We start from the raw sequence: 26,378 nt of genomic DNA, 5'->3' as shown, positions 1-26,378 counted from the left end.
AGGCTCTGACCTCATTGCAGCCTTGGTCCAAACATGCACAGAAGAGCTCACTTCCAGGGGTGAAATGGGGGTGATTGTCCTGGGCTTCAAGGCATCCAGAAGCCTGAGCGAGATTGACTTAAATGGGGGTGGGAGGAGGCTCTCTACTGGTTGGAGTCATACCTAGCGCAAAGGAAGATGGTTTGGTTGTTAAAGACCAATTAATCTCGGTTCCAGGGCTGAGTTCCTCAGCGTAGCATCCTTGGCCCAACCAACTTCAGTTGCTTCATCAATGATCTTTCCTCTATCATAAGGTCAAAAGTGGGGATGTTTGCTGATGACTGCACAGTATACCATCCACAACTCTTCAGATACTGAAGCAGTCATGCCCATGTGCAGCAATATACGGGAACATTCAGGTTTGGGTGGATAAGTGGCAAGTGACATATGCACCACACGTGCTCGGCAATGACCATCTCCAAAAATAGAGAATGTAACCACTTCCCCATGACAACTTTCAACATCCTGGAGTTATAGACCAGTCACATAAATACTGTGATGATCTGAGTAGGTCATAGGCTGGGAATTCTTAGGTAAGTATTGCCCTGACTCCCCAAAGCCTGCCCACCATTTTCAAGGCACTAGTCAGGAGTGTGATGGAATACTCCCCACTTGCCTGGATGAGTGGGGCTCTAACAACACACAAGAGGCTTGACAGCATCCGGGGCAAAGCAGTCCACTTGATCGACATTCCAAACAACAACCTAAACATTAATTTCCTTCACCACTGGCACATAGAGGCTGTTGTGTGTTTGTAAGATGCATTGCAGCAAATCATCAACGCTCCTTTGATTACATCTTCCAAACCTGCGACCTCTATCATCTAGTAGGACATGGGTAGCAGATACATGGTCACACCACACCTGGAAGTCTGCCTCCAAGCCACGCAACATCCTAAATTGGAACTATAATCGCTGTTCCTTCACTGTTGCTGTATCAAAATCCTGGAACTCAATTTCTCACAGCACTGTAAGTGAACCCACATCATATGGGTATGGGCAAGGAGACTAAGAACAAGCCCTCCACTGGGAGAAGCTGCGGTAGTTGGTAGCTAATTGGATGACCAGTTAATTAAACTGGTTAAGACTGGCTCCTGAAGCAGGAGAGGCAGAGTGTATGAAAACAAGGCCTAAAGTGTAACCAGCATGGAGTAGAAACTGCATAGAGTGAAGCTTGGGAATTGATACAAGGGTGGGAGTTTAGCTAAGTGGGTGAGGGACGAAACGTCAGCTCTTTTCTCTCCTTACAGATGCTGCCAGACCTGCTGAGATTTTCCAGCATTTCTCTTTTGGGTGAGGGAGATATTGATGTGTCTTGCTTTCCTCACTGTTCCACAGGTCAATCGTAGCAGGAGCAGACTGGGGTAGGGGAACTGGGAGATAAGCCACAGCAGTCCTGAAACATCGCGTGATATCGTAGGTAAGAGATTGGTATATGAGAGTTTCTCTCATATCTTTTCTGACTAGTTTTAAGATTGAAGGTGAGGTAGGAAAAGCTACAGAGTGAAAACTAAAGATCAATAGTAACATGAAAAAAAATTGAAAATATAATTAAATAACATAGGAATGCAGGGTCAGGTGATGTGTTGTAGCTGCAGCATGTGGGAGCTGGTGGACCCCATTGTGGTTCATATTGACTGTATCTGTAGCTAGTGTTGGATGCTTGAGCAACATTGGCACAGAGTTAATGAGCTGGGGTCTGAACTTCAGACATTGTGACTGATCAGGAAAGGGAAAGAGTTACCTGGACACAGTGTTTCAGGAGGCAGTCACATCCCTAAGATTAACTACCTTGAATTTGATCAGTAGTCAGGGACAGGAGGGTGTAACAAGTAAGGCAGGTAGTGGGATCCAAGAGGTAGAAGCCTTAGCCCCTACCCTTGTCCAACAGATTTGAGACTCTTCTCCCTGTGTGAATGAGAATGGGGACTGGAGGGAGGATAAACAAACTGATTATAGCACTGTGGTACAGGGAGTCATTCAAGTGGAGGGAGAAAAGAGAAATGTAGCCGTAATCGGGATAGTAAAGTTAGTTCTCAGTAGTAAAGATCGAGAGTCCTGAAGGATATGTTGCCTACCTGGTGCAATGATTAAGGATATCTCATCTGGGCTGCAGACGAACCTGGAGTGGGAGCGGAAAGATCCAGTTGCCATGGTCCAGGTAGGCACCAATGGTATAGGTAGAATAAGGAAAGAAGTTCTCCAGAATACAAGCAGCTAGGTGCTATACTATAAAGCAGAGGTAATAATCTCCTGTGCCATGAACTAATTAGTTTAGGGTCAATAAGATTAAAGAGGTCAATGCAGGGCTCAAAGATTGGTGTGGGAGAAATGGGTTTGAATTCATGGGACATTGGCACCAGTACTGGGGAAAGAGGGAGCTGTTCCACTTGTTTGGGCTCCACTTGAATCATACTGGGACCAGTGTCCTGGCAAATCGAATAACTAGGGCTGTAGATAGGGCTTTAAACTAAATAGTGAGGGGGAGAGTTCAGTTGCATGGAAATTTTTTAAAAAATCAAAGAGTAACAAGGAGATAGAATTATAGGTTAATGATGAGGCTAATTGTTATCAATTAATGAAAGGAAGGGACCGGGTGAGTGAGCATCATATTACACCAGGAATTGTACAAGTGTAGGGAAAATTAATAATAGGACAAACTTAAATTAAAGGCTTTGTTTCTGAATGTGCGTGGCATTCAAAATAAAATTAATGGTGATTACTGAGGCATAGTTACAAGGAGACCAAATCTAGGAATTGGTTATCCAATGGTACTCAGTGTTTCAGAAAGATGGACAGAAAAGGTGGTGGTGTAGTTCTGTTCATAAAGGACAGGATCAGAGCTGTGGTGAGAAACGATACTGGCACTGGAGATGATGATGTAGAATCTGTCCGGGTAGAAATAAGAAGGGAAAGTTGTCCCTGGTGGGAGTAATCAACAGGTTCCCTAATAGTAGTTCCACAGTAGGACACAGTATAAACCAGGAAATACTGGGGGCTTGTAAGAAAGATACAACGACAATCACGGATGATTTTAATATGCATATAGACTGGATTAATCAAATTGGCAAGGGTAGCCTCAAGGGAGAATTCATAGAGTGCATTAAAGATTGTTGCTTGGAACAATATGTTGTCAAAACAACCAGGGAGCAGGCTATTTTGGGTTTAGTATTGTGTATGAAATGGGATTAATTAATGATCTTGTAGTAAATGATCCCCTGGGAAAGTGTGATCATTGCATGCTTGAATGTCAAATTCAGTTTGAGGGCAATAAACTGGAGTTTCACACTAGTGTTCTGGTGTTAAACTAAGGTAATGACATAGGCATGAGGACTGGTTTGGCCCCAGTGGACTGGGCAGAAAGATTAAAAGGTAGGACAGTCGATGAGCAGTGTCAGACATTTAAGGAGATATTCAATTCTTCCCAACTAAATTATATTCCAGAGAGGAAGATTGTAAAGGGGGGGAAATTGCTACGTTAAGAGGTTAAAGATAACATAAAAGGAAAAACTAAGGCATACCATATTGCTAAAGATCAGTGGCAGCCTGGAGTATTGAGAAACCTTTAAAGATCAACAAAGGGTTACGAAAATGTAATAAAACGAGCAAAGGTAAATTATGAAAAAAAATCTCGTGCAAAATATAAAAACGGATTGCAAAAGATTTTAAGTATATAAAAAAGGGAGAGAGTAGCTAGAGTCAATATTGGTCCCTTAGAAGACGGAATTGGGAAGTTAATGGGGGACACAACAATGGCAGAGACTCTAAATCAATATTTTGCTTAGATTTTCATGGTGGAAGACACTAGAACTATCCCAATAGTAAAACGTAGTGCAGAGATTGTTGTAAAGGAGAAAATTAAAACAATCACCATCACTAGGGAAAAAGTAGTGAGCATACTATTGGGATTAAAAGCAGACAGGCACCAGGCCTACATCATAGGGTGTTAAAAGAAGTGGCAGCAGAGATAGTGGAGGAATTGGTTATAACATTCCAAAATTTCCTGGATCCTGTTCAAAAGGGAGAAAGGCAGAAAGTAGGAAACCATCGACCAATTAGTTTAATATCTGTAGTTAGGAAATTGTTGGAATCCAATATTAAGAAAGCAGTAATGGGATATTTAGAATGTCAAAATCAATCCATCAGAGTCAGCATGGTTTTATTAAGGGTAAAACATATTCGTTTAACTTTCTAGAGTTCTTTGAAGATGCAACAAGCAAAGTGGATAATGGGGGTCCTGTAGACTTAGTGTATCTGGACTTCCAGAAGGCATCTGAAAGGGTACCTAAGGTTAATACAAAAGGTAACCCCCCAAGTGATTGGGGGTTGAGTTCGAATAGAGGATTAACCAATCAACAAAAAGCAGAGAGTGGGGATAAATGAGTCTTGGTTGGCAAGAGGTAACTTGTGGTGTTCCATAGGGTTTGGCCCTCAGGCCCCAACTATTTACAATCTATATTGATTTGGATGCAAGGATAGAATGTAGTATAGCCAAATTTGTAGATGGCGCTAAAATAGGTGGGGAAGTAAGTTGCAATGTGGAAATAAGAAAATTTATAAATTGATATGGATAGGTTAGCTGAGTTGGTCAAAATTTGGTAGGTGGAATTTAACGTGGATGTGTGTGAGGTTATCCATTTTGGTTAGAGAAAGGAAAGGGAAATTATCTAAATGGAGAGAAATTTCAAAATGCTTTGGTGCAGAGGGATCTGGGTGTTTTTATGCATGAATCGTAGAAAGTTAGTATGCATGTGCAGCAGGTAATGAGGAAGGCAAATAGAATTTTGGCATTCATTGCTAATAGAATAAAGTATAAAAGCAAGGAAGTGTGGTTGCAACTGTATAGGGAATTGGTGAGACTGCATCAGGAGTACTGTGGTTTTGGTCCCCTTACTTGAGGAAGGATGCAAATCCATTAGAAGCAGTTCAGAGAAGGCTCATTAAATTGATTCAAGAATGAAGGAATTTCCCTCTGAAGAGAGATTGAGCAGTTTAGACCTGTACTCACTGGAGTTTAGAAGAATGAGAGGAGACCTAATTGAGGTACAGAAGACACTTAAGGGGATTGACAAGGTAAACATAGAACAGATAGTTCCCCTTGTTGGGCAATCTAGAAAGAGAAGCTATAGTTTTAGGCTAAGGGTGGCAAATTTAAAACATAAATGTGGAGGAATTACTTCACTCAAAAGGATGTGAATCTATGGAATTATCTAACCCAGAGTGCACCGGAACACTAGACAAATTTGAGATAGATAGATGGGTTTTTGATTAGTAGCAGGATGAAGGGTAATGGGGAGCAGACAGGAAGGTGGAAATTAGGCCAAGGTGAGATCAGCCATGATCATATTGAAAGACAGAGCAGACACAACAGGTTAAATTGCCTATTCCTGCTCCGAGTTCTTATATTCACCACCACTTTCTCAAGGGTATTTAGGGATGGCAACAATTTTTTTTTTTTTATTCCAATTCAATCAAATCAAGTCCAATTCAGAGTCTCAACAAGTTGAGACATTCCCGATCCAAGCTGACAAGACAGGGCTCTCACCTCCTGTCTTGGGCTTGATCTACATGAGCCAAGCTGATTGGAGTAGGCATAGCTCCTCCTCCAAGGCTTGATCTCATTTGCATCTTAGCCAAAAGACCGAGATGCCGCTTTTAAAAATTGCTTCAAATGAAGCTAAAATGTAACCTAATGACTTCAACCAAGCACAGCATGTCCATTTTATACTTGATCTTAGCCAAAAGGCCGAGAAGCAATGGCAACAATTTTTTTAAAATTCCAATTCAATCAAATCAAGTCCAATTCAGAGTCTCAACAAGCTGTGACATTTCCGATCCAAGCTGACAAGACAGGGCCTCCACTCCTGTCTTGGGCCTGATCTACATGAGCCAAGCTGATTGGAGTAGGTGCAAGTCCTCCTCCAAGGCTTGATCTCATTTGCATCTTAGCCAAAAGGCCAAGATGCCGCTTTTAAAAATTGCTTCATATGAAAATGAAGCTTAAATGCAACCCAATGGTCACGACCAAGTGCAGCATCACCAGACCACACTTGATCTCAGCCAAAAGGCCAAACGGCAACAAATACTGGACTTGCCAGCAATCACATGAAAGAATTTTTTAAAAAAGTCAATGTAGTTCTTTTACCTGGATAATATATGGTCATATCAAACAAAACATTATACATTAGTAGCAAAAACACAAGATTGTAAAGCAAATCTTTACATTGGATTGGATACTAGCATTCTAAGTAGATGATTTATTTATTGATGTAGTTTGCACTCACCTCCTGTAATAAGTCTTCAACTGACTGACTGAATCGTTCTACCAGCTCATCAATCATCTGACTGCGTGCAATGTTAACACGGTTCTGGATTGTGTATTCTTCACTGCACAGGATGTTATATGTTTTGCTGCATGATTCTAAGACATCTGACTCTATGTGCTTTTCAACAACAAACTTGGTTTGTTTCAACAAAGCATCTAGGTGCTGGAAGGGGGAAAAACACATAAGCATACATGTTTTTCATTAATAGATTATGTTTTAAAGTAGGAACATACTTTTCTTAGCTCATCATTTCTAGTCACTCGTTCTCATCAAGACCTACAGTTATCAACTTTTTTTCTGTTTTGGCATCAACTTCACTTTTCTTGGGATACTCTGAATATGTCACCTCACTCACTCTCCTTGAAGGGGAATTGCTGGCCTCTACTCAACATCTCCCTCTGCTGGCAAGAAACTGTATCCTGCCACACTGGACAGCAAGTTGAGAGATCCAAAATGCAACGCTGCTACATCAGCTTAAAATAATTTAATCTTGCACTTACAATGCAACCTTCTTTAGCTGAATAAATTTTAGACCAAATTTATTTTGACCATTCTGAATAGCATTCAATAATAGGGACAGTAATTTCACTTGCTGGAGAGACACTGATCCATTTTGTTCTCTTCCAAGACATTACCCCCAAAACATGGTGTCCAATTTCATTACACATACTACTTTGTCATGACAGAAGTGAAATTACTGTGCTGAGCTTCATTTCTAATAAAAAGCACACAATCTTTTCATGCTGCAAACAAAAATTGACTGCATTTTAAAGATCAAAGGAAACCATTTACCTTTTCCATTCTTCCTGTACTGTAGAGTTCCAAGTCAAAAAACTGAGGAATTTGCAATAAGTTTGCCACTTTCTCAGAATCAGCTGAGTACTAGAACACAGAATAAATATATGAATTCAATCCCATTTCCACTCCCACAATTATAAAGCATATTAATGATATCTGTACATTCATAAGGACACTGCACAATAATATTACACGAATTACTTACTTTTCCTAACATCATAGGAAGTGCCACTATAAACTGTTCTGTCAATTTAGTCCGGTCATCTATCTGTGTTTTTCTCTCCTTTGCAGTCAAGACCTGTAATAAGATTCAATTGGAACATTTCAAATTTATTTCATAAGCATTTATGTTCATAGAGGAAACTGTGACTTAGTTAAATGTCTAAGATGAATCACAAGTTATACATCAAAAACTTCTACATGTCAAAAATAACAAAACATCTGTTGAACCTAATCTACTCCAAAAGAAAATCTAAAGACTTTATACCAAACTTTGACAACAGTGGTGGGACAGTGGTTGCCTCACAGCACCAGGGATCTGGGTTCAATTCTGGCCTCGGGTCATTGTGTGGAGTTTGCACATTCTCCCCATGACTGCGTGGGTTTTCTCTGGGTGCTCTGGCTTCCTCCCACAGCCCAAAGACGTGCAGGTTAGATTGATTGGCCATGCTAAATTGACCCTAGTGTCAGGGGATTAGCAGGGTAAATATGTGAGGTTACGGGAATAAGACCAGGGTGGGTTTGTGGTTGGTGCAGACTCGATGGACCAAATGGCCTGCTTCTGCACTGTAGAGTTCTATGATTCTATGAACAGGAGGTCTGATACAAAAAGCAAGGAAATTGCACATTTTACTGCAGAGATTCTGTGTGTGCATCTATAATATATTCTCAGATGAATGTTCACACAAAAATCTAAGCACAAAGGATGTAGGGTGAAGAATTAATGAAGAAGAGGACATGCATTTTTACAATGGTCTTTTACAACAACATGGCACTCCAAAGCACTGTTACAGCCAATGAAATGTTTTTGAAGTGTAGTCACTGTTGTAATGTAGTCAACAAGGCAGCCAATTTGTGTACAAACAACGTGATAATGACCAGATAATCTGTTTTTGTGATGTTGGTTGAGGGATAAGCTGGGACACTGGGGATAACACTCCTGCTCTTCTTCAAAACAGTGCTATGGGATCTTAAAAATTCCTAAGAGGACAGATTGGTTGAACATCTCATCAGAAAGACTGCAACTCCCAACACTGCAGCGTTCCCTCCGAGCTGCACGAGAGTGTCAGCCTTGATTTTTGTGCTCAGGTCTTGGACCCGTAGACACAGAGCAACGGTGCTATCAACTGAGCCCATGACTGATATGTAGATTTAGACACTTGGATAACTTTGGCCTGATTTTTGATTGATAGAATTCCTTCCTCTCATTTGTGATTAATCTAAAAAAAAACTTATAACAGTTACTTAGACACACAGGGTTCAGCTTTTCATAAATTACATGAGGTACAAAAATATTAAAGAGACATTTCACATTTTAAAAAACAGGAAAAAGAAATGTTTAAGTATCAACCTAATTCCCCTGCCAGCCACAGTGTTCCTCTCTGTGGGTGTAAAAAGTAATAATACATACCCTTTTGCCAGTTCCTCTTCCAACTGGAGGGTGCGCCTCTGCAGCTTGCCGAATTGTACAGACCATAAGCTCTATAAGTGCAGTTTCCTGCCTGTCAGTCATACCTAGTAAAGATAAAAGAGCTTCAAAATTACAGAATGATCTTGATACTGAATTGGCACTAGCTAAAATACATAGTTTGCAAAACAATTAAAAATTACTGTTTTATTTTGGCAATATGCATGCCCCAAATTTTACAGTGGTAATGATGGTGAGACTGTTGGCACTTGCTGGTATTACCCCAAGACTGACAGCATGTTCTGGAGTCCACACATGCACAGTTAAATATGAAAATCCAGAGGTTTCCGTCAATGAATCATGTAAGCATAGTTACAGCACAAAAGGAGACCATACAGCTTGCACTGTATGTGCAAGCTCTCTGCAAGAGCAACTCACCTAGTCCCATCTACCCCATCTGTTCCCCACAGTCTTGTAGATATTTCTCTTTGGATAATCTAATTCCCTTTTAAAAGTTATTATTGAATCAGCCTCCATCACACTCTTAAGAAGTGCATTGCAGATCCTAACTGATCATTCTGTAAAATATTACTTCCTTTTGTTGCTGTTGTTTCTTTTGCTGATCACCTTAAATCCATGTCCTCGGTTATCTGATCCTTCCAACAATGGAAACCTACCTCCCTACTTATTCTGTCTTCACGATTTTGAACACCTTCATCAAATCACCTTTGAATCTTGTCTTCATCTCTGGAATTTCTTCATCCCTGGAACTATCCTCATTAACATTTTCTGTTATCTAATGTTTTCACACCCTTCCTAAAGTGGGCTGCCCAGAACTGGACACAATACTCTAGTTGAGGCTAAATCAGTGTTTTATACAGGTTTATCATAATATCCTTGCTTCTGTATTCTGCGTCGATATTTATAAAACCCAGGATCCTTTATGCTGTTTTAACCACTCTCCAAATCTGCCCTGCCATCTTCAAAGATTTGCACACATATGTGCCCAGATCCTTTTGCTCATACACCCTCTTTAGGATTGTAAATTTGATTTTATAGTGCTTCTCCCCATCCTTCCTTCCAAAATGTATCACTTCACAGTGCTCTGTACTAAGTTTTATCTGCCACCAGCTTACTTCGTTGTAAAGTTTAATACAATCCTCCTCGCAGTTTGTAATACTTCCAAGTTTTGTGTCATCAACAAATTTCAAAATTGTGCCATGCACATCACCATTTAGGTCAATATATTTAGGTTCATATATTAAGAAAATCAGGGGTTTGAACACTAACCCCTGGGGAATCTCACTATAAACTGTTCTCCAGTCCTAAAAACCATTCACTGCTATTCTGTTTCGTGTCAGTCAGCCAACTTCTTATCCGTACTACTGTTCCTTTTATTCCACATTGTCTAATTTTGCTCCTGAGCTGATAAGTGGTACTTTATCAAATGCCTTTTGGAAATCCAAATATCAGCCCCATCTCTGTTACCTCATCAAAAAAACTTGTTAGTTAACCATGATTTATTCTTAATAAATCCATCCTGGCAAGTTTTAATTCATCTACATTTGCCCAATTGACTGTTAATTTTATTCAGAATTGTTGTTTCTAAACATTTAACCACCACCAAGGTTAATTCTATGTTTTTCCCTTGTCTGTGCCGTTGAACTCCCTCCTGACTGCAATAAATCACGAATCACAGAACTGATGAGAATTTCCCATTTCTGCCATAGTACTGATGTTAAAATCTCCCTTAAAAGCTACCCAATGTTAATTAAATGTAACTGCGTTTCAAATAACATATCATGCTCATAACCACTGCTGAAGAGCTTCTCTGGCTCTGGAAAACTAATTTCACATTTGTTTAATGTTAAATCTGGCCAGATAAATATTCCAAGTTTTAAACAAACATTAAAACACGAATTATAGTTTATGATATTTAAACATTCATATGTACATTCCAATCATTTATTTTGTTCTCTGTGAAATGTAATAAAAGGCAAAGGATAAACAGTGCACTTTATCTCTGGGTTTGTATCTGTGAGAATACTTCAGTGAGCTGGGCTGCTTGCCCTACCTGATAACATCACTTGCTGAATGCTTGGAAATCCCTTAACTTGGTGCCAGATTTAAACTAACATTGGGAAAGGTAAAATCTATGTTATAGAGATCGTCAGATCGTTGTGGGCAGCTTTTCTCAAGGTCATCAGCGAACCACATATTGTTGACCACATAATCCAGGGCCATGTGCTATCCTTTCAATATATTATATGGTAAGGGCCGTTTCTTGCAACTGATTTAACCCTTACATTGCTTTTCCCATGACATTCATGGTTGAGTGACACAGGCAATTATGGTAATATGTGCAAGCCCCTAGAAAATGTTTCCAATTTAGTCTCAACAGGTAAATCATTGTTTAGACTGATGCACTTTCCATAGCACATCATTCTTAGGGTTGTGAATCAGGAGTTTAATGCTTCCCTATCTCAATGGGTACCAAAGCAAGTATTTCTGACAAGATATTAGTGAATAAGACTTCAAATTGTTCCACCTATGGTAAACTTTCAGAAATGACTGTCAATGTTTTATTGTTCACATGAAAGCGAAAACTTGTAAAGTGTGTTCTCAAATTAGGACAGTGAAAATCAACTCATATTTAGAGAAGGTATAAAATCCATTGCATCATTAAACTCTATTATACATCGGATAATTATTTTCCAAAATTGAACATTTAGTACTTTAAGCATTCCCAAAGTTACCTTCCTCTCCTTGTATAGGTTCTTCCAGTAGCAGTTCTACCATACACTCCCAATCTTTGAGAAGTTCTTGGGAACTTTCCCACAGACTATCCACCAGGTAGGCCGCATGCTCATGCAACTGAAATGTTACAATTTGAAAAACAAAGGACATTATCCATTGAACTAAACTGCTGGATCAAAATACACAAGTGCCAAATTCCACTTTTAAAATAATAGGTATTACATTTGAGTTAAGCAGCAAAATTGGGAGGAGACCACAATTCCATTCTTTCTTTTCCCCAAATAGACGCAAGGTATCAAAATATCACAGTGAACATGAAACATTGACTTCAATGTACACAAACATGTAATCAGTATTTGCCATTTTTCTTAAATGCATACAAATAGTACAAAACTAAAATTTTCTTTATTTTGGGGAGAACAGGTGGGACAGGTAAATGAAGTGAAAAAGCATCAAGTGTACGTCCCTACCACTGGTCTAAAACCAGACTTCTCTACAGCGTTTTATTCCTTTGTGGAACAGAAATCAGATATAGGGGAGGCGATGGCCTCGCGGTATTATCGCTGGAATATTAGTCCAAAAACTCAGCTAATGTTCTGGAGACCCGGATTTGAATCTCGCCATGGCAGATGGTGGAATTTAAATTCAATAAAAAATATCTGGAATTATGAATCTACTAATGACTATGAAACAATTACAATTGTCGATTGTTGGAAAAACCCATCTGGTTCACTAATGTCCTTTAGGGAAGGAAATCTGCCGTCCTTACCTGGTCTGGCCCACACCAGATTCTGGAGCGACAGTAATGTGGTTGACTCTCAATTGCCCCTCTGAAATGGCTTAGCAAACCACTCAGTTGTCAAGACGGCAGTACATCACCACCTTCTCAAGAGCAACGAGGGATAGGCAATAAATGCCGGCCAGCCAGTGACACCCATGTACAATGGATAAGTAAAAAAAAAAAGATTGGATGTGTTTTGAAGCAAACATATAAAAATAATTAAAATAAATACTTTTCTTCTGCATTTATATTGGATATAACAAGATCTAACAAAAAGATAACACTGCAATATGATAAGCAATTTGTAGACCTGAAGTTATGACACATCAGTACACTCAATCACTAATAATGCTGATCAGGGTCACATCTGCATTTATCTCATGTTACTATTGCTTGCTGTTCATTTCGGCAACAATTATTGCTTTTGTTAGTGATAAGCAAATTCCCTACCCTCCAGCCGCAAAGGGATACATGGCACCAAGTTACACTACTAATCAGACAAGTCAAGTATTAACATGGCTTTGCAATGTCATGATTTTTTGATACTTTCTCATGACTGCCGTACTCCTTTATAGATCACTTTTCTGTTGAATATTTCACTCTATTATTTCAGATCTTACCTCACTTTCAAGGAAGAAAAGTACCAGCATTTTAATAAGATTTCCATTTGGACTATGCCTTCCTCTACTCTTAGCGTAGGCTTCTTCTGCTTGTGGGTCATGTCTGCTGAACAACCTAAAAATTTTAAATTGGGATGTTGTAAAACTTTTCCACGTGTCACAGTATTGTGTCCATGTAAACGAACAATTAAAAGGGTTTATGGCATATTGTTTCCTAACAATTTATTTTCTCATTTCAATAACAAGTCTCTTTTATATGGGAGTTGGTGGGGGGAGACTGGCAGAAAGCACAATGAACCCCGAAAGTTTTTCATAGTTTACCCTGTAATGTTTGGCAAGCACGTATGAAAAAGATAAGAGGCACAATTGGTATAGAAAAGGTCAGGCTGTGTTCAAAGAAAATGATGTATTGTAGAAAACTGTCACCTTTGTTGGTCTAAAGCACTGCATTGCAGGACATGTTGAAATAGTAACATGTAAACAAGTTATATCATAATCAGCTGAAGTCATAGCTAGCCAGCAATAAAATTACAGATAAATTTAGATGATACTTGAGATTGATACAGAGGTGAGAAACAGTACCCCTGCTCCAGGGTTTGTACAAGTGGCTAGTCTTATGACAGTGCACTAGACCAATAAAGCACAATAAACTATAACCTCAAGATTAGCATTCTTTTTAAAGAATAACATGCACTTCTAAAAACTGTAAAGCAAAGTTACTATTTTCTGTTCAAATATTTTCACTCAATATTGCCACCCTGTGGACATTACCCAATGCTTCTTCTATTCAGTGCTGCCATCTGCTGTACTGATTTGGCATTGCAAATAATTGAGTTCTCAAAGTAGATGAGTTGCAAAGGAAACAAACAAACTTGGATTCATAGAGCATTTTTCATTACCTCAAGGTGTTCAAAGGACTTAACGGCTAATCAAGTATTTTTGAAGCTTAGTCACTGTTTTCCAGTAACAAAATCCCACCAATAAGATAATGGCAACACTTGTTTTTGTAATGTTTGTTCAGGGCTTGGCCAAGTCAGTGGGAGAACTCCATAGCTCCTCTTCAAACACAGTACCATAAGCCCTTATACATCCATCTGAGAGGGAAGACCCGGTCTCATTTCAACTCTTTATCCAAAGCACAGCATTATTTCAGTGTGCACTGAAATGTCAGCCTAAATTCTGCATTCAAATCTCTGGAGTCGAATTTGAACTCTCAACCTTCTGATTCACAGGATGAGGTCTAATTCCAGTCCAAAGTCAACAGGTCTTTTGCTGGTCTGTTAAGTTTTCTGTCTTGCTTGCTACGATTCCCACAGAGGGCGGGAATCATGATTGTTTTGATACTTCAACCCATAGAATGCAAACACTGAGACAAGGCTATTTGAAATGGACTCCAACCTGAATCCTGGACCTTTAAAAGTGAAACATAGCTGTATGCTTAAATTTTCCCTTGCTAATAAATTTGAATGAGATATTTGATTTGTTTTGTGGTTCCACGTGAACAGCAGTTGATTCACTTAGGTTCATTGATAATATACAGACATTTGAACAGAATACCATACCTTATTGAAAAGTTATAAAGGGCAGATATTGAGTTATTTACTTTTTGTTTAGGAATTCCCCAGCTGCCACTGCGACAGGACGATGTGCAGAATATACCAGGTGATACACATTCTCACAGTCTTCATTGGACAATGCTTCCTCACTTCCCCTAAAACAATTATAAAGCCAATAAGAGCAAACTTATGTATTGCAAAACTGGAACACCACTATCCAATTAATCTGTTGGACCAAATGTGGGTCAAAACAACATGAATTAGCATAGGCATATTCTTTTTTCCTCAAATAAGCAGGATAAATGTAATTAATGTTAAAATGTAATTAAATCCAGAGACACAAAAAGTGCTGTAAAGTTACAATGTAGTGCTGGATATCAACTTCTCGAAATTATGATTATGTAGGTTCTTAGCAAAAATAAAAACAGCATTCCTTTTAACAGCACAACTACATTAGAGCGAGCTATCTAATTCTCACATTCAAAAAGCTAAAAACAGGTGTTAATGCAAAAATAAAATAAAAACTTTACTCACTGCAATATCAAAGTGACCAATCGGATAGCTTCCACAGCAACATCATACTCTTTGTCTAATGTCATTGATACAATACGATCCTGTAGAAAGAATTCAAGGAACAAGTTCAATGATTTATATAACAAAGCAATAATAGTGTGTTAGCTAGTTTAACAGAAGTTGAGTTAAAATCTATTAAAGCAATGTCAGCCCAATTTCTCAATAATGAAAGGAGCTTTTTCCATAAAATCAACTCGAGCAAACACTTCTGATTCTTTTCCAAGCAATTCCTAAACTGCAGCTGCAGATAACACCAATTTATTTTGGTATTATATTCAATGTTCAACTCTTGCCTCCTATTAGTTTTTGGTTTCTCAGTCAGAAAAGCAGTGCATTTGGGCCACAAACTGTTTCACGGCAGCAATTAAAACCATGGTCTGATTGACTACAAGAGATAGACGCCATTCCAGACTTGATGAAAGTTATGTAATAATAGTTCAGACCAGTCATGGCTGCAATTCAATTGTAACCCTCTGGCTTGGCGGTGAAACATTACACACTTAATACTGAACGAAAACAGAAAATGCTGGAAAATCTCAGCAGGTCTGACAGCATCTGTGGGGAGAGAACAGAGCCAACGTTTCAAGTCTAGATGACCCTTCGTCCGAGCTGAAATTATTTTATTTTAATCAAGTTAAGCTAACATAGAAATGCAACTGCAATTATAAATCAATACTGGTGTTTATAAAAATTTATAGAACACATCATAAATCTGAAATGATCAGAAATCTAATCCCAATTATGCCCCACAGAAAAAAAAGCATAGCACAAATAAAGAATTACGTAAAGTCCTATATCATTCATTGGCAAACAGATTTTGCACAACATCAGCAATGTTTCAAGACAATGCAAAGATAATTCAAAACAAATGAACATAAAAGATTAGCAGCTTACAGATGGTGGCTTTTTAAATGACATTATGCTATAAGTTTTTAAAAATACTAAACTCTGACTGAATCCTAAACTTCCTAATTCTCAGACCACAATCAGTAAGGATAGGCAACAACACCTCCTCCATGATCATCCTCAACACCACAAGTGCCCCACAAGGCTGTGTTCTCAGCCCCAATTATACTCCTTATACACTTATGACTGTGTGGCCAAATTCCCCTCCAATTCGATTTTCAAGTTTGCTGACGACACCACCGTAGTGGGTCGGATCTCAAACAATGACGAAACAGAGTACAAGAATGAGATAGAGAATCTGGTGCGGCATCAATAATCTCTCCATCAATGTCAATAAAACAAAGGAGATTGTCATCGACTTCAGGAAGCGTAAAGGAGAACATGCCCCTGTCTACATCAAGGGGGGCAAAGTAGAAAGGGTCGAGATCTTCAGGTTTTTAGGTGTCCAGATCACCAACAACCTGTCCTAGTCCCCCCATGCTGACACTATAGTTAAGAAAGCCCACCAACGTCTCTACTTTCTCAGAAGACTAAGGAAATTTGGCATGTCAGCTACGACTCTCACCAACTTTTACAGATGCACCATAGAAAGCATTCTTTCTGGTTCTATCACAGCTTGATTTGGCTCCTGCTCTGCCCAAGACCACAAGGAACTATAAAAGGTCGTGAATGTAGGCCAATCCATCACGCAAACCAGCCTCCCATCCATTGACTCTGTCTATACTTCCTGCTACCTCGACAAAGTAGCCAGCATAATTAAGGACCCCATGCACCCCGGACATTCTCTCTTTCACCTTCTTCCGTTGGGAAAAAGATACAAAAGTCTGAGGTCATGTACCAACCGACTCAAGAACAGCTTTTTTCCTGCTGCTGTCAGACTTTTGAATGGACCTACCTTGCATTAAGTTGATCTTTCTCGACACGCTAGCTATGACTGTAACACTACATTTTGCACTCTCGTTTCCTTCTCTATGAACATAATACATAGTGAAAAGTATTGTTTCTTGCATGCTATACAGACATACTTTTCACTGTATGTGACAACAATAAATCAAATCAAAAATCAATTTATAAATATACGACTAGCACTCATCTGAAATGTGCCTGAATAGTGTGGCATGAGAGGAAAGAAAAGTATACTGCTGTTCTGCTGCACACTCCTGCACACTTGCTGGTAAATTTAAATAACTGCAGATAATTAGCTCTGGTACTTTTTGTCTTGCCTTAGCATAGTGACAAATCACATATAATTGATCCCACTCTCAAATTAGGCTGCCTTTTCTGCATTAATTTACATTCAAAAACGCTTTGCAATGTTGCAAAAGTGATTAAGTAACTGTCAATGCGTGAATTAAGATTTGAACTAAATGCACTGTCCACGTATTCTGAATTTATACGGTTCCACTGCATATGTATTCAAAGGGCTATAGGGGAAAGAGTTAATTTCATATTTTCAATCAGCAAGTTCATTAAATCTTAAGATTGTACCTACCGTACAAAATGAAAATCCAGAAAGTGGATCTTCAAATATATTTCTTATACCCAGTAAATTTCCAATCTACCTGAATGAGGACATGCTTACCTTGAACCTGTTGGTGAAGAGTTCTAGTTTCGGGAAGAGCTCCTTATTAGTGTACAGTGACTGCAGAGCTTTCAGACATTTCAGCCTCACCTCACCTTGCTATATGCAAATCAGACAAAACATACTTAATTAACTTGCACACAACTGTACGAAATAATAGAGGAAAACAATGAAAGCAAATTCTGCCTCCGGTCTTACTTTCCAAAAATATTAGATATCTCAATTGGAAACTATATGTAGAAAAATGAAAACCAATACAGATGACTCAATGGTAGCCAAAACTACAGATTTCCGACCATTTCTATTTAAGATGCACAATCATTGAACAAAATTTCTCAACAGTGATCAGGAATCCCCAGTGTTCCCCCACTTACGCAGAAATCAAATCAGAATTCAACTGCAAAACTTGCAAATTAGGGATCATTCCCATGCAGAAGTGAAATAACTCAATTTGAAATTTTAATGAAACTGGTAAGACAAATTCTAATTATGTATATATGGGAAATATTTGCTTTCATAAAACTGTTGAAAAGAGACCAATGTTATTTAGTATTCGGACCACAATAATGAAAGCACCAATTCAAGTACCAGAGAGATTTTGCACCATTCAAAACACCATGTTCTATGGCAGAATATTTACAAAAAGGTTCATTATATTACTAGAGGAAAACTGTGAAAAGCATGGAGCAGACAAAGCTCATGACTTTCTGAATAAAAGTTTCATTTTGTTCCAAAAACAAAAGCAAAAGTTCAGATGATTATGTAGTTCGATCTGAAAAGCTACTTTCAAAGTGTGTCAAGTGTAGGAAGTTAATGGAGAACATTCATTTGCATCTACATTTTTAACAACCTGTGAAATGCTACTACTGTTGAACAGTTTAAGTAGTGTTGTAAGCGGGCTTATTGCTCTCAAACAAAACTGAAGAAATAACAATGCTAAAATTGTAGAAAGGAAAATACTGTTATCACCTTGAGGAGGAAAGTACTACAGATAACAACTTTAATTGCAGAAGTGAAATTAAAAAATTGATTTACATCACAATCTAATTCTCAGAGGCAAATTTTCTCTCAAGATAAATCAAACAAGTTTAAAATGTAGCTTTCTTCTTTAAACTCCACTGAAAAGAGGAAAATGATCTTTATATTAGAGCATTAAGGCTGCAGGACAGGCATGTGCCTGTAAAAAGGATGGATAGGAAAGGTAGGATTCAAGAGCCGTGGATAACCAGGGAAATTGAAGATCTGATCAAAAAGAAAAGAGGCGTACGTTAGGTCCAGGCAACTGAAAACAGATGGAGCTCTGGAGGAATACAGAGAAAGTAGGAAAGAACTCTAACGGGGAGTTAGAAGGGCAAAAAGAGGTCACAAAATGTTCTTGGCAGATAGGATTAAGGAGAATCCTGAGGCATTTTATTCATATGTTGGGAACAAAAGAGTTGTCAGGGAAAAAGTCAGACCTCTCAGGGACAAAGGAGGGGAATTATGCTTAGAACCCAAAGGAATAGGGGAGATCCTAAATGAATACTTTGCATCAGTATTCACAGAGGGACTTGTTGACTGGGAGTGTCATAGAGGGAGGTGTTGACCCATTAGAGAGAATCTCCATTACAAGGGAGGAAGTGTTAGGTTTTTTAGGTAACATTAAAACTGACAAATCCCCAGGGCCTGACGGCATCTACCCTAGACTGCTCAGGGAGACAAGAGATGTAATTGCTGGGCCTCTGACGGAAATCTTTGTCTCTTCATTGGACACAGGTGAGGTCCCTGAGGATTGGAGGATAGCGAATGTGGTACCGTTATTTAAGAAGGGTAGCAGGGATAACCCGGTTAATTATAGGCTAGTGAGCTTGATGTCCATGGTAGGGAAGTTGTTGGAGAGGATTCTTAGAGACAGGATGTATGCGCATTTAGAACAGAACAATCTCATTAGTGACAGACAGCATGGTTTTGTAAGAGGGAGGTCGTGCCTTACAAATTTGGTGGAGTTTTTTGAGGAAGTGACAAAAACAGTTGACGAAGGAAGGGCCGTGGATGTTGTCTATATGGATTTCAGTAAGCCATTTGACAAAGTCCCTCATGGCAGGTTGGTTAAGCAGGTTAAGGCTCATGGGATGCAAGGAGAGGTGGCTAGATGGGTAGAAAACTGGCTTGGCCACAGGAGACAGAGGGTAACAGTCGAAGGGTCTTTTTCCGGCTGGAGGTCTGTGACCAGTGGTGTTCCGCAGGGTTCTGTACTGGGACCTCTGCTATTTGTGATATATATATAAATGATTTGGAAGAAGGTGTAACTGGTGTTATCAGCAAGTTTGTGGATGACACAAAGATGGCTGGACTTGCGGATAGCGATGAACATTGTCGGACAATACAGCAGGATAGGCTGGAAAATTGGGCTGAGAAATGGCAGATGGAATTTAATCCAGATAAATGCGAAGTGATGCATTTTGGGAGAACTAATGTAGGGGGGAGTTATACAATAAATGGCAGAGCCATCAAGAGTATAGAAACACAGAGGGACCTAGGTGTACAAGTCCACAAATCCTTGAAGGTGGCAGCACAGGTGGAGAAGGTGGTGAAGAAGGCATATGGTATGCTTGCCTTTATAGGACGGGGTAAAGAGTATAAAAGCAGGAGTCTGATGTTGCAGCTGTATAGAACGCTGGTTAGGCCACATTTGGAGTACTGCGTCCAGTTCTAGTCGCCGCACTACCAGAAGGACGTGGAGGCTTTAGAGAGAGTGCAGAGAAGGTTTACCAGGATGTTGCCTGGTATGGAGGGTCTTAGCTATGAGGAGAGATTGGGTAAACTGGGCTTGTTCTCCCTGGAAAGACGGAGAATGAGGGGAGACCTAATAGAGGTGTACACAATTATGATGGGTATAGATAGGGTGAACAGTGGGAAGCTTTTTCCCAGGTCGGAGGTGACAATCACGAGGGGTCACGGGCTCAAGGTGAGAGGGGCGAGGTATAACTCAGATATCAGAGGGACGTTTTTTACACAGAGAGTGGTGGGGGCCTGGAATGCGCTGCCAAGTAGGGTGGTGGAGGCAGACACGCTGGCATCGTTTAAGACTTACCTGGATAGTCACATGAGCAGTCTGGGAATGGAGGGATACAAACGAATGGACTAGTTGGACCAATGAGTGGCACAGGCTCGGAGGGCCGAAGGGCCTGTTTCCTGTGCTGTACTGTTCTTTGTTCATTTCTAAACATTTACAACTCACTAGGTCAACATGCATTGCGAATGGAAACCCAAAATCCATTTTCCATCTGTGCCAAATATATTCAGCCAGGTTAAGTGAATCCATTGCCGTTGCAAACTCTTCAAATGGTAAAATACATAATCTGGTGAACAAGTCATCATTTATCCTCAATTCAGGGACTTCTCCTTTAGATTGGAAAACTGCATGTTGTTAAGTAAGGTAAGAGAGGAAAACCAGGGACCCCTAAACATTTGTTGTCAGAAAATTCCTTGTGTCGATTATTAAAGACGGAGTGACTAAGCACCTTCAAAATTTTCAGCCAGGCAGAGAGAATCAGCCTGTATTTGTAAATTATTGGTCATCCTTCACAACCTCGACTAAATCTTTTTTGAAGAGATGACTAAATTAAGAGGCCAATGATGTTAATCAGGTGGATTTCTAGAAGGCATTTAATAAATTCCCCCATAAGAGATTGCTAGCTAAAGTTGAAGCTCATGGAACGGAGGGCAAATTATTACCCTGGTTAGGAGATTGGCTGAGTGACAGGAGTCAAAAGTGCAACTATAATGGCCAGGATGCGAAGAGTGACATCCCACAGAGATCTATGTAGGTCTCAACTACTCACTTGTTTACCAGTGGCTTAGATAATGGGATAGAGAACCACATATCTAAACCTCCCAATGCCATAAAGAAAGGTGGCATTTTAACTGTGGACAAAAACATAAAATTACAAAGTAATATTGGTAGATTAAGTTCATGGGGAAAAAACTGTGGCAGCTGGATTTCAATACTGGCAAGAGGTCAATCACTGGACCAAAAAGTAATAGATCAGAGTAATTTCTAAATAGCGAAAAGCTAGAAGCAATGGAGGTCCATAGAGTCTTGTATCATTAAAATACCATGAACAGGTATAAAATCAAATCAAAAAGGTTAATGGAATGTTAATACAGCTAATGGGCTTGAATACAAGGCGTGAGAAGTCATACTGTTGCTGCAAAAAGTCCTGGTTAGACCACACCTGGAGTACAGAGCAGCTCTGGGCGTCACACCAAAGGAAAGCTATATTGGTCTTGAAATGGAATGCAGCTAAGGTAAACCAGAATGAAACCTGGAAACTAAACGTTCAATTATCAGCAGAGAATACACAAACTACGCTTGTATTCTGTGGAATTTGGATAGTAAAGGAATGATTTGGTAAAGCTTTCAAGATATTAAAGAAAACTGATGGATAGAAACTACTTCAACTGGTTGGGGGTTTAGAGCTTGGGGGGGGCATAGCCTAAAAATGAAAACGAGAGTTTTCAGGAGTAAAGCTGGGAAATACTTCTGCGCACAAAGAGTGATGTGTGTTGCAACTGATGCTGGATCAATTGTTAATTTCAAATCTGAGACAGATTTCTGCTAACCAAAAGTGTCAAGGGACTTGGGACAAAGGCAGGCATAAGGAGTTTAGTTCACAGTTCAATCATGATCTATCTGAACGGTGAAACACACTCGAGGAATGAAACTACCTATTCTTGTCTATCAAAGTTAGACAGATTTTGGATGAACTCCAAGTTGCATAAAAATTTGAATATTCTGCACCTATTAATAATGGGTCATCAGATGGATGCATTTCCTTTTCTCACCATTAGATGCCTCTAATGTGTTTTGCAAAGCACGAGGCTCAGTGAACTCAGTTGCTGTCACAACTGAAGCAGTACTTTCCCACAGTATGGTTCAATGCACAGACATTTATAGAACAGCAAGGGGAGTTGGTGGCACAGTGGTATTGTCGCTTGGCTTGTAATCCAAAGACCCTGGGTAATGCTCTCAGGACTTAGGTTCGAATCACACCACAGCAGATAATGGAATTTAAAAACTTAATAGAACAAAGACATTGAATCTGACAGACAGCATCTTGCTCAAATCAAGTGAATTACTCAACAAGATGCAACTTTCCAAGTGCTGCAAGAAATAGTGAAGAAAGGATGGTCTGAGAGCACCAAGGACACACCTCTGATCACAAGAGCATTTTGGGCATACAAAGATGAATTAACAGTCCAAGATGACATCTTGTACAAAGGAAATAGAATCACAAAGGGTGGCATGGTGGCACAGTGGTTAGCACTGCTGCCTCACACCGCCAGGGACCCAAATTCGTTTCCAACCTGGTTGAGATGCTCCATCGGAGAGTCGGTGCAGTGGGCTGAATGGCCTCCTTCTGCATTGTAGGGATTCTACGATCTTGAATTAAAGTCTAATGACGACCATGAAACTATTGCCAATAGTAGTAAAAACCCATCTGGTTCACTAACGTCCTTTAGGGAAGAAAACCTGGTCTAGTCTATATATGATTCCAGACCCACAGCAAATGCCATCTGAAATAGCCTCGAATGCCACTCAGTTATATTCAAACATTAAGAGGAATGAAACCTGCCGGACCATCCAGTATCAACCTAGGAACTGGAAACGGCAATGGCAAAATCAGCTCTGTTGATCCTGCAAAGTCCTCCTTATTAACATCTGGAGTCTTGGGCCAAAATTTGGAGAGCTATCTCACAGATTCGTTAAGCAGCAGCGTGACAAAGTCATACTCAAGGCATCATACATTAGAGATAATGTCCTAGACACCACCATCACCATTCTTGGGTATGTCCTGCCCCAACAGCAGGACAGATCCAGCAGAGGTGGCAGCACAGTGGTACACAGTCAGGAGGGAGTTGCCCTGGGAGGGACGGGGGGGGGGGGGGGGGGGGGGGGAGAGACACACACCAACAAGAGGGAAAAACATACTTGACCTCATTCTCACCTCCCACTGGTGCATCTGTCCATGACAGTATCCGTTGGAGTGATCACTGCACAGTTCTTGTGAAGACAAGGTCCCTTGGGCTGACAAGTGGCAAGTAACATTCACGCCACCCAAGTGCCAGGTAATGACCATTTCCAACAAGAGAGGAACTAACCATCATCCTTTGACATTCAATGGCATTACCATCTCTGAATACCCCACTATCAACATCATGGGGAGGTTACTATTGACCAGAAATCAAACTGGACTAGCTATATAAATACTGCGGCTACCAAAGTAGGTCAAAGGCTGGGATACCTGCAGCAAGTAACTCACTTCCTGACTCCCCAAAGCCTGTCCACAATCTACTAGACACAAGTCAGAAATGTAATGCAATCTTCTGCACTTGCCTGGATGAGTGAGGTTCCAACAGCAATTAAGAAGCTCCACACCATCCAGGACAAAACAGCCCGCTTGATTGCTACCCCTTCCAACAACATTCAATTCCTCCACCACGGATAAACAGTGGCAGCCACATGTATCTACAAGGTACTTTGCAGGAACTCACCAAGATTCCTTAGGCAGCACCTTCCAAACCCACGACCAGTACCATGTAGAAGGACAACAGCAGGAGATACCTGGGAGCACCAACACCTAGAAGCTCCCCTCCAAGTCACTCACCATCCTGACTCGAAAATATATCACCATTCATTCACTGTCACTGGGTCAAAATTCTGGAATTCCCTCCCTAACAGCACTGAGTGTACCCACACCTCAGGGACTGCATTGTTTCAAGAAGGCAGCTCACCACCACCTTCTCAAGGACAACTAGGGAAGGGCAATAAATGCTGGTCTAGCCAGTAATGCCCACATCCCTTAAATTATTAAAAAATCTTCCCTTTCGACACCCAAAAAAATAATTTATAATGACTATCCTTACCCGGTCATGTAGTGTCCATCCCACATATTTCAAATAACTGTCATTGAGGAATGCATCACTGTAGCTCTTCATCCACACACCAATTTCTTCAATACATATGGCTCGGATCTCCGAAATTGCATCACTAGAAAAAAGTATAATCCCATTTTAAGTTCTCAAATTTTCTATTTCTTGTTTTTTCTGCAAGTTTATCTGATAGGTATTTTTAACGTCACATATAAACATTAATATATGCAACCACAAAAACGAAAATGCTGAGCAAAAAGCTAATTGCTTTTAGAACTCTACTTATTCTCATGGATTAAACAATGACTTTTTTGAAATTCTTTCTGTACAAAATAGTAATTGATTACAAATTAATCTTGACTGGTACGTACTTAGAGGTAAAACATATGAGAATTAGTATTTACTTAGCAGCTTTAACATAATAAGGTGCGTGGGGACCAGGGACTGGAATGCTTCATCACCCTTGTAAATATTATTTTAATCTGAAGTTTCTGTATTTTTTTTCCTTACTGTGTCCCTTTTAAAAGATGTATGTAGTTCTTTTTATTGGCAATCTTCTGGGTGGATCAAAAGAAGTGAAAAAAACAAAAATGACATAAGGAGATATTAGGGCAGGTCAAAGGTATAGGGTTTAATGAGCGTCTTAAAGGAGAAAACAGAGGCACAGAGATTTAGAAAGGGTGCTCCAGAACTTCGAGCCTAAGCAGCTAAAGGCATGGTCACCTAAGTGGAGTGATTAAAATCCAGGATGCACGAGGGACCAGAATTAGAGGACTGCAGATATCTTGGAGGGTTGCAAGGTTGAAGGTGATTGCAGAGATAGAAAAGGGCCAAGGCCATAAATAAGAACTTTAAAACTAATGTGTTATTTAATTGGGAGACAATGTAGATCAGCAAGCGCAGAGATGACAGGTGAATTGGATTTGATGGGAGTTAGGACTGTAACAGCAAAGTTTAGGACGACCTCAAGCTTATGAAGAATAGAACGTGGGAGGCCAGCCAGGAGTACATTAGTATAGTCAAGTCTGGAAATAACAAAAGCCTAGATGAGGGTTTTCGCAGCAGGAAGTTGGGTGAAGGCAGACGATGTTACACAGATGGAAATAGGCAATCTTACTGATGGCACAGATGTGCATTAAAGTTCAACATAGGGTCAAGTATGGCACAAAGGTTGCAAACAGTCTGGTTCAGCTGCCAGACAGTTGCCCAGGAGAGGAATGAAATTCATAGAGGAGCAGAATTGTGACAATCCAAAAACAATAACTACAGCCGTCCCAATTTAATTGGAGATCACAACAGTAAATCATTCATTACTGCATTATTCCAAGTTATTTCTCAACCCAGTCTTGCAGAAATTATCACTTACCGATATCGGTGTACAAATATACCCTTAAAAACAGAGTTCATCATGTTTTCTATTTCATCTTGATTTTCTTGAAGCTAAAAGGAAATGTGATAAAAGTAATCTACATTATATCTATTTGAACAGAATTTAAAACAAAAATCTCATGGTAGGAACGTAGCTCCAAAGCCAAAGAGTAAAGAAATATTTGAAATTGACTGAATTGTAATATGCCAAAAATGTGAAATGTAAAAGAGGTAAATCAAAGTTCTGCTGAGCACAGCTTTCTCCTCCAGCTTCATTAGGTAAACTAACTGAACTTGTAATGCATGAGGATTTTTTTAATATAGCATGTTCTGTTCTGATGTCTGCCTGACAGCAGCCCCAGGTGATCTGATTGTTAGAGATCAAAGAAAGGAAGGGTTGATTGTTTTATGGGGAAGAGGGTGCGAGGTACTTATACTTGGGAGACAATCGTAGCAGCCTGTGTATTAACAATGGAGACCGAGTCTCCAAAGTCCCTAAAGTGTTGTAAATGGTGGGTTGTAAACAGCTGT

General features: G+C 39.7%; 1 protein-coding gene across 3 annotated transcripts in view; it reads right to left on the bottom strand.

Moving 5' to 3' along the window:
• The window catches only part of LOC144491361 (cohesin subunit SA-1), a 228,648-nt gene that overhangs the window by 22,978 nt on the left and 179,292 nt on the right, over positions 1-26,378 (bottom strand). For all 3 annotated transcript variants that reach the window (XM_078209058.1, XM_078209059.1, XM_078209060.1), the window contains exons 9-19: positions 25,846-25,919; positions 24,474-24,597; positions 17,565-17,663; positions 15,038-15,117; positions 14,551-14,658; positions 12,948-13,062; positions 11,546-11,663; positions 8,793-8,896; positions 7,368-7,460; positions 7,157-7,246; positions 6,323-6,526 (exon numbers count right to left, since the gene is read on the bottom strand). In XM_078209058.1, the coding sequence (XP_078065184.1) occupies positions 6,323-6,526; positions 7,157-7,246; positions 7,368-7,460; positions 8,793-8,896; positions 11,546-11,663; positions 12,948-13,062; positions 14,551-14,658; positions 15,038-15,117; positions 17,565-17,663; positions 24,474-24,597; positions 25,846-25,919 (1,209 nt within the window). The remainder of the gene's footprint in view (positions 1-6,322; positions 6,527-7,156; positions 7,247-7,367; positions 7,461-8,792; positions 8,897-11,545; positions 11,664-12,947; positions 13,063-14,550; positions 14,659-15,037; positions 15,118-17,564; positions 17,664-24,473; positions 24,598-25,845; positions 25,920-26,378) is intronic.

This window comes from Mustelus asterias, chromosome 3 (genome assembly GCF_964213995.1).
Source record: "Mustelus asterias chromosome 3, sMusAst1.hap1.1, whole genome shotgun sequence".
NCBI lineage: Eukaryota > Metazoa > Chordata > Chondrichthyes > Carcharhiniformes > Triakidae > Mustelus > Mustelus asterias.
The sequence above is the reverse complement of the archived record's forward strand: the minus strand, read 5'-3'. Positions and strand labels throughout refer to the sequence as shown.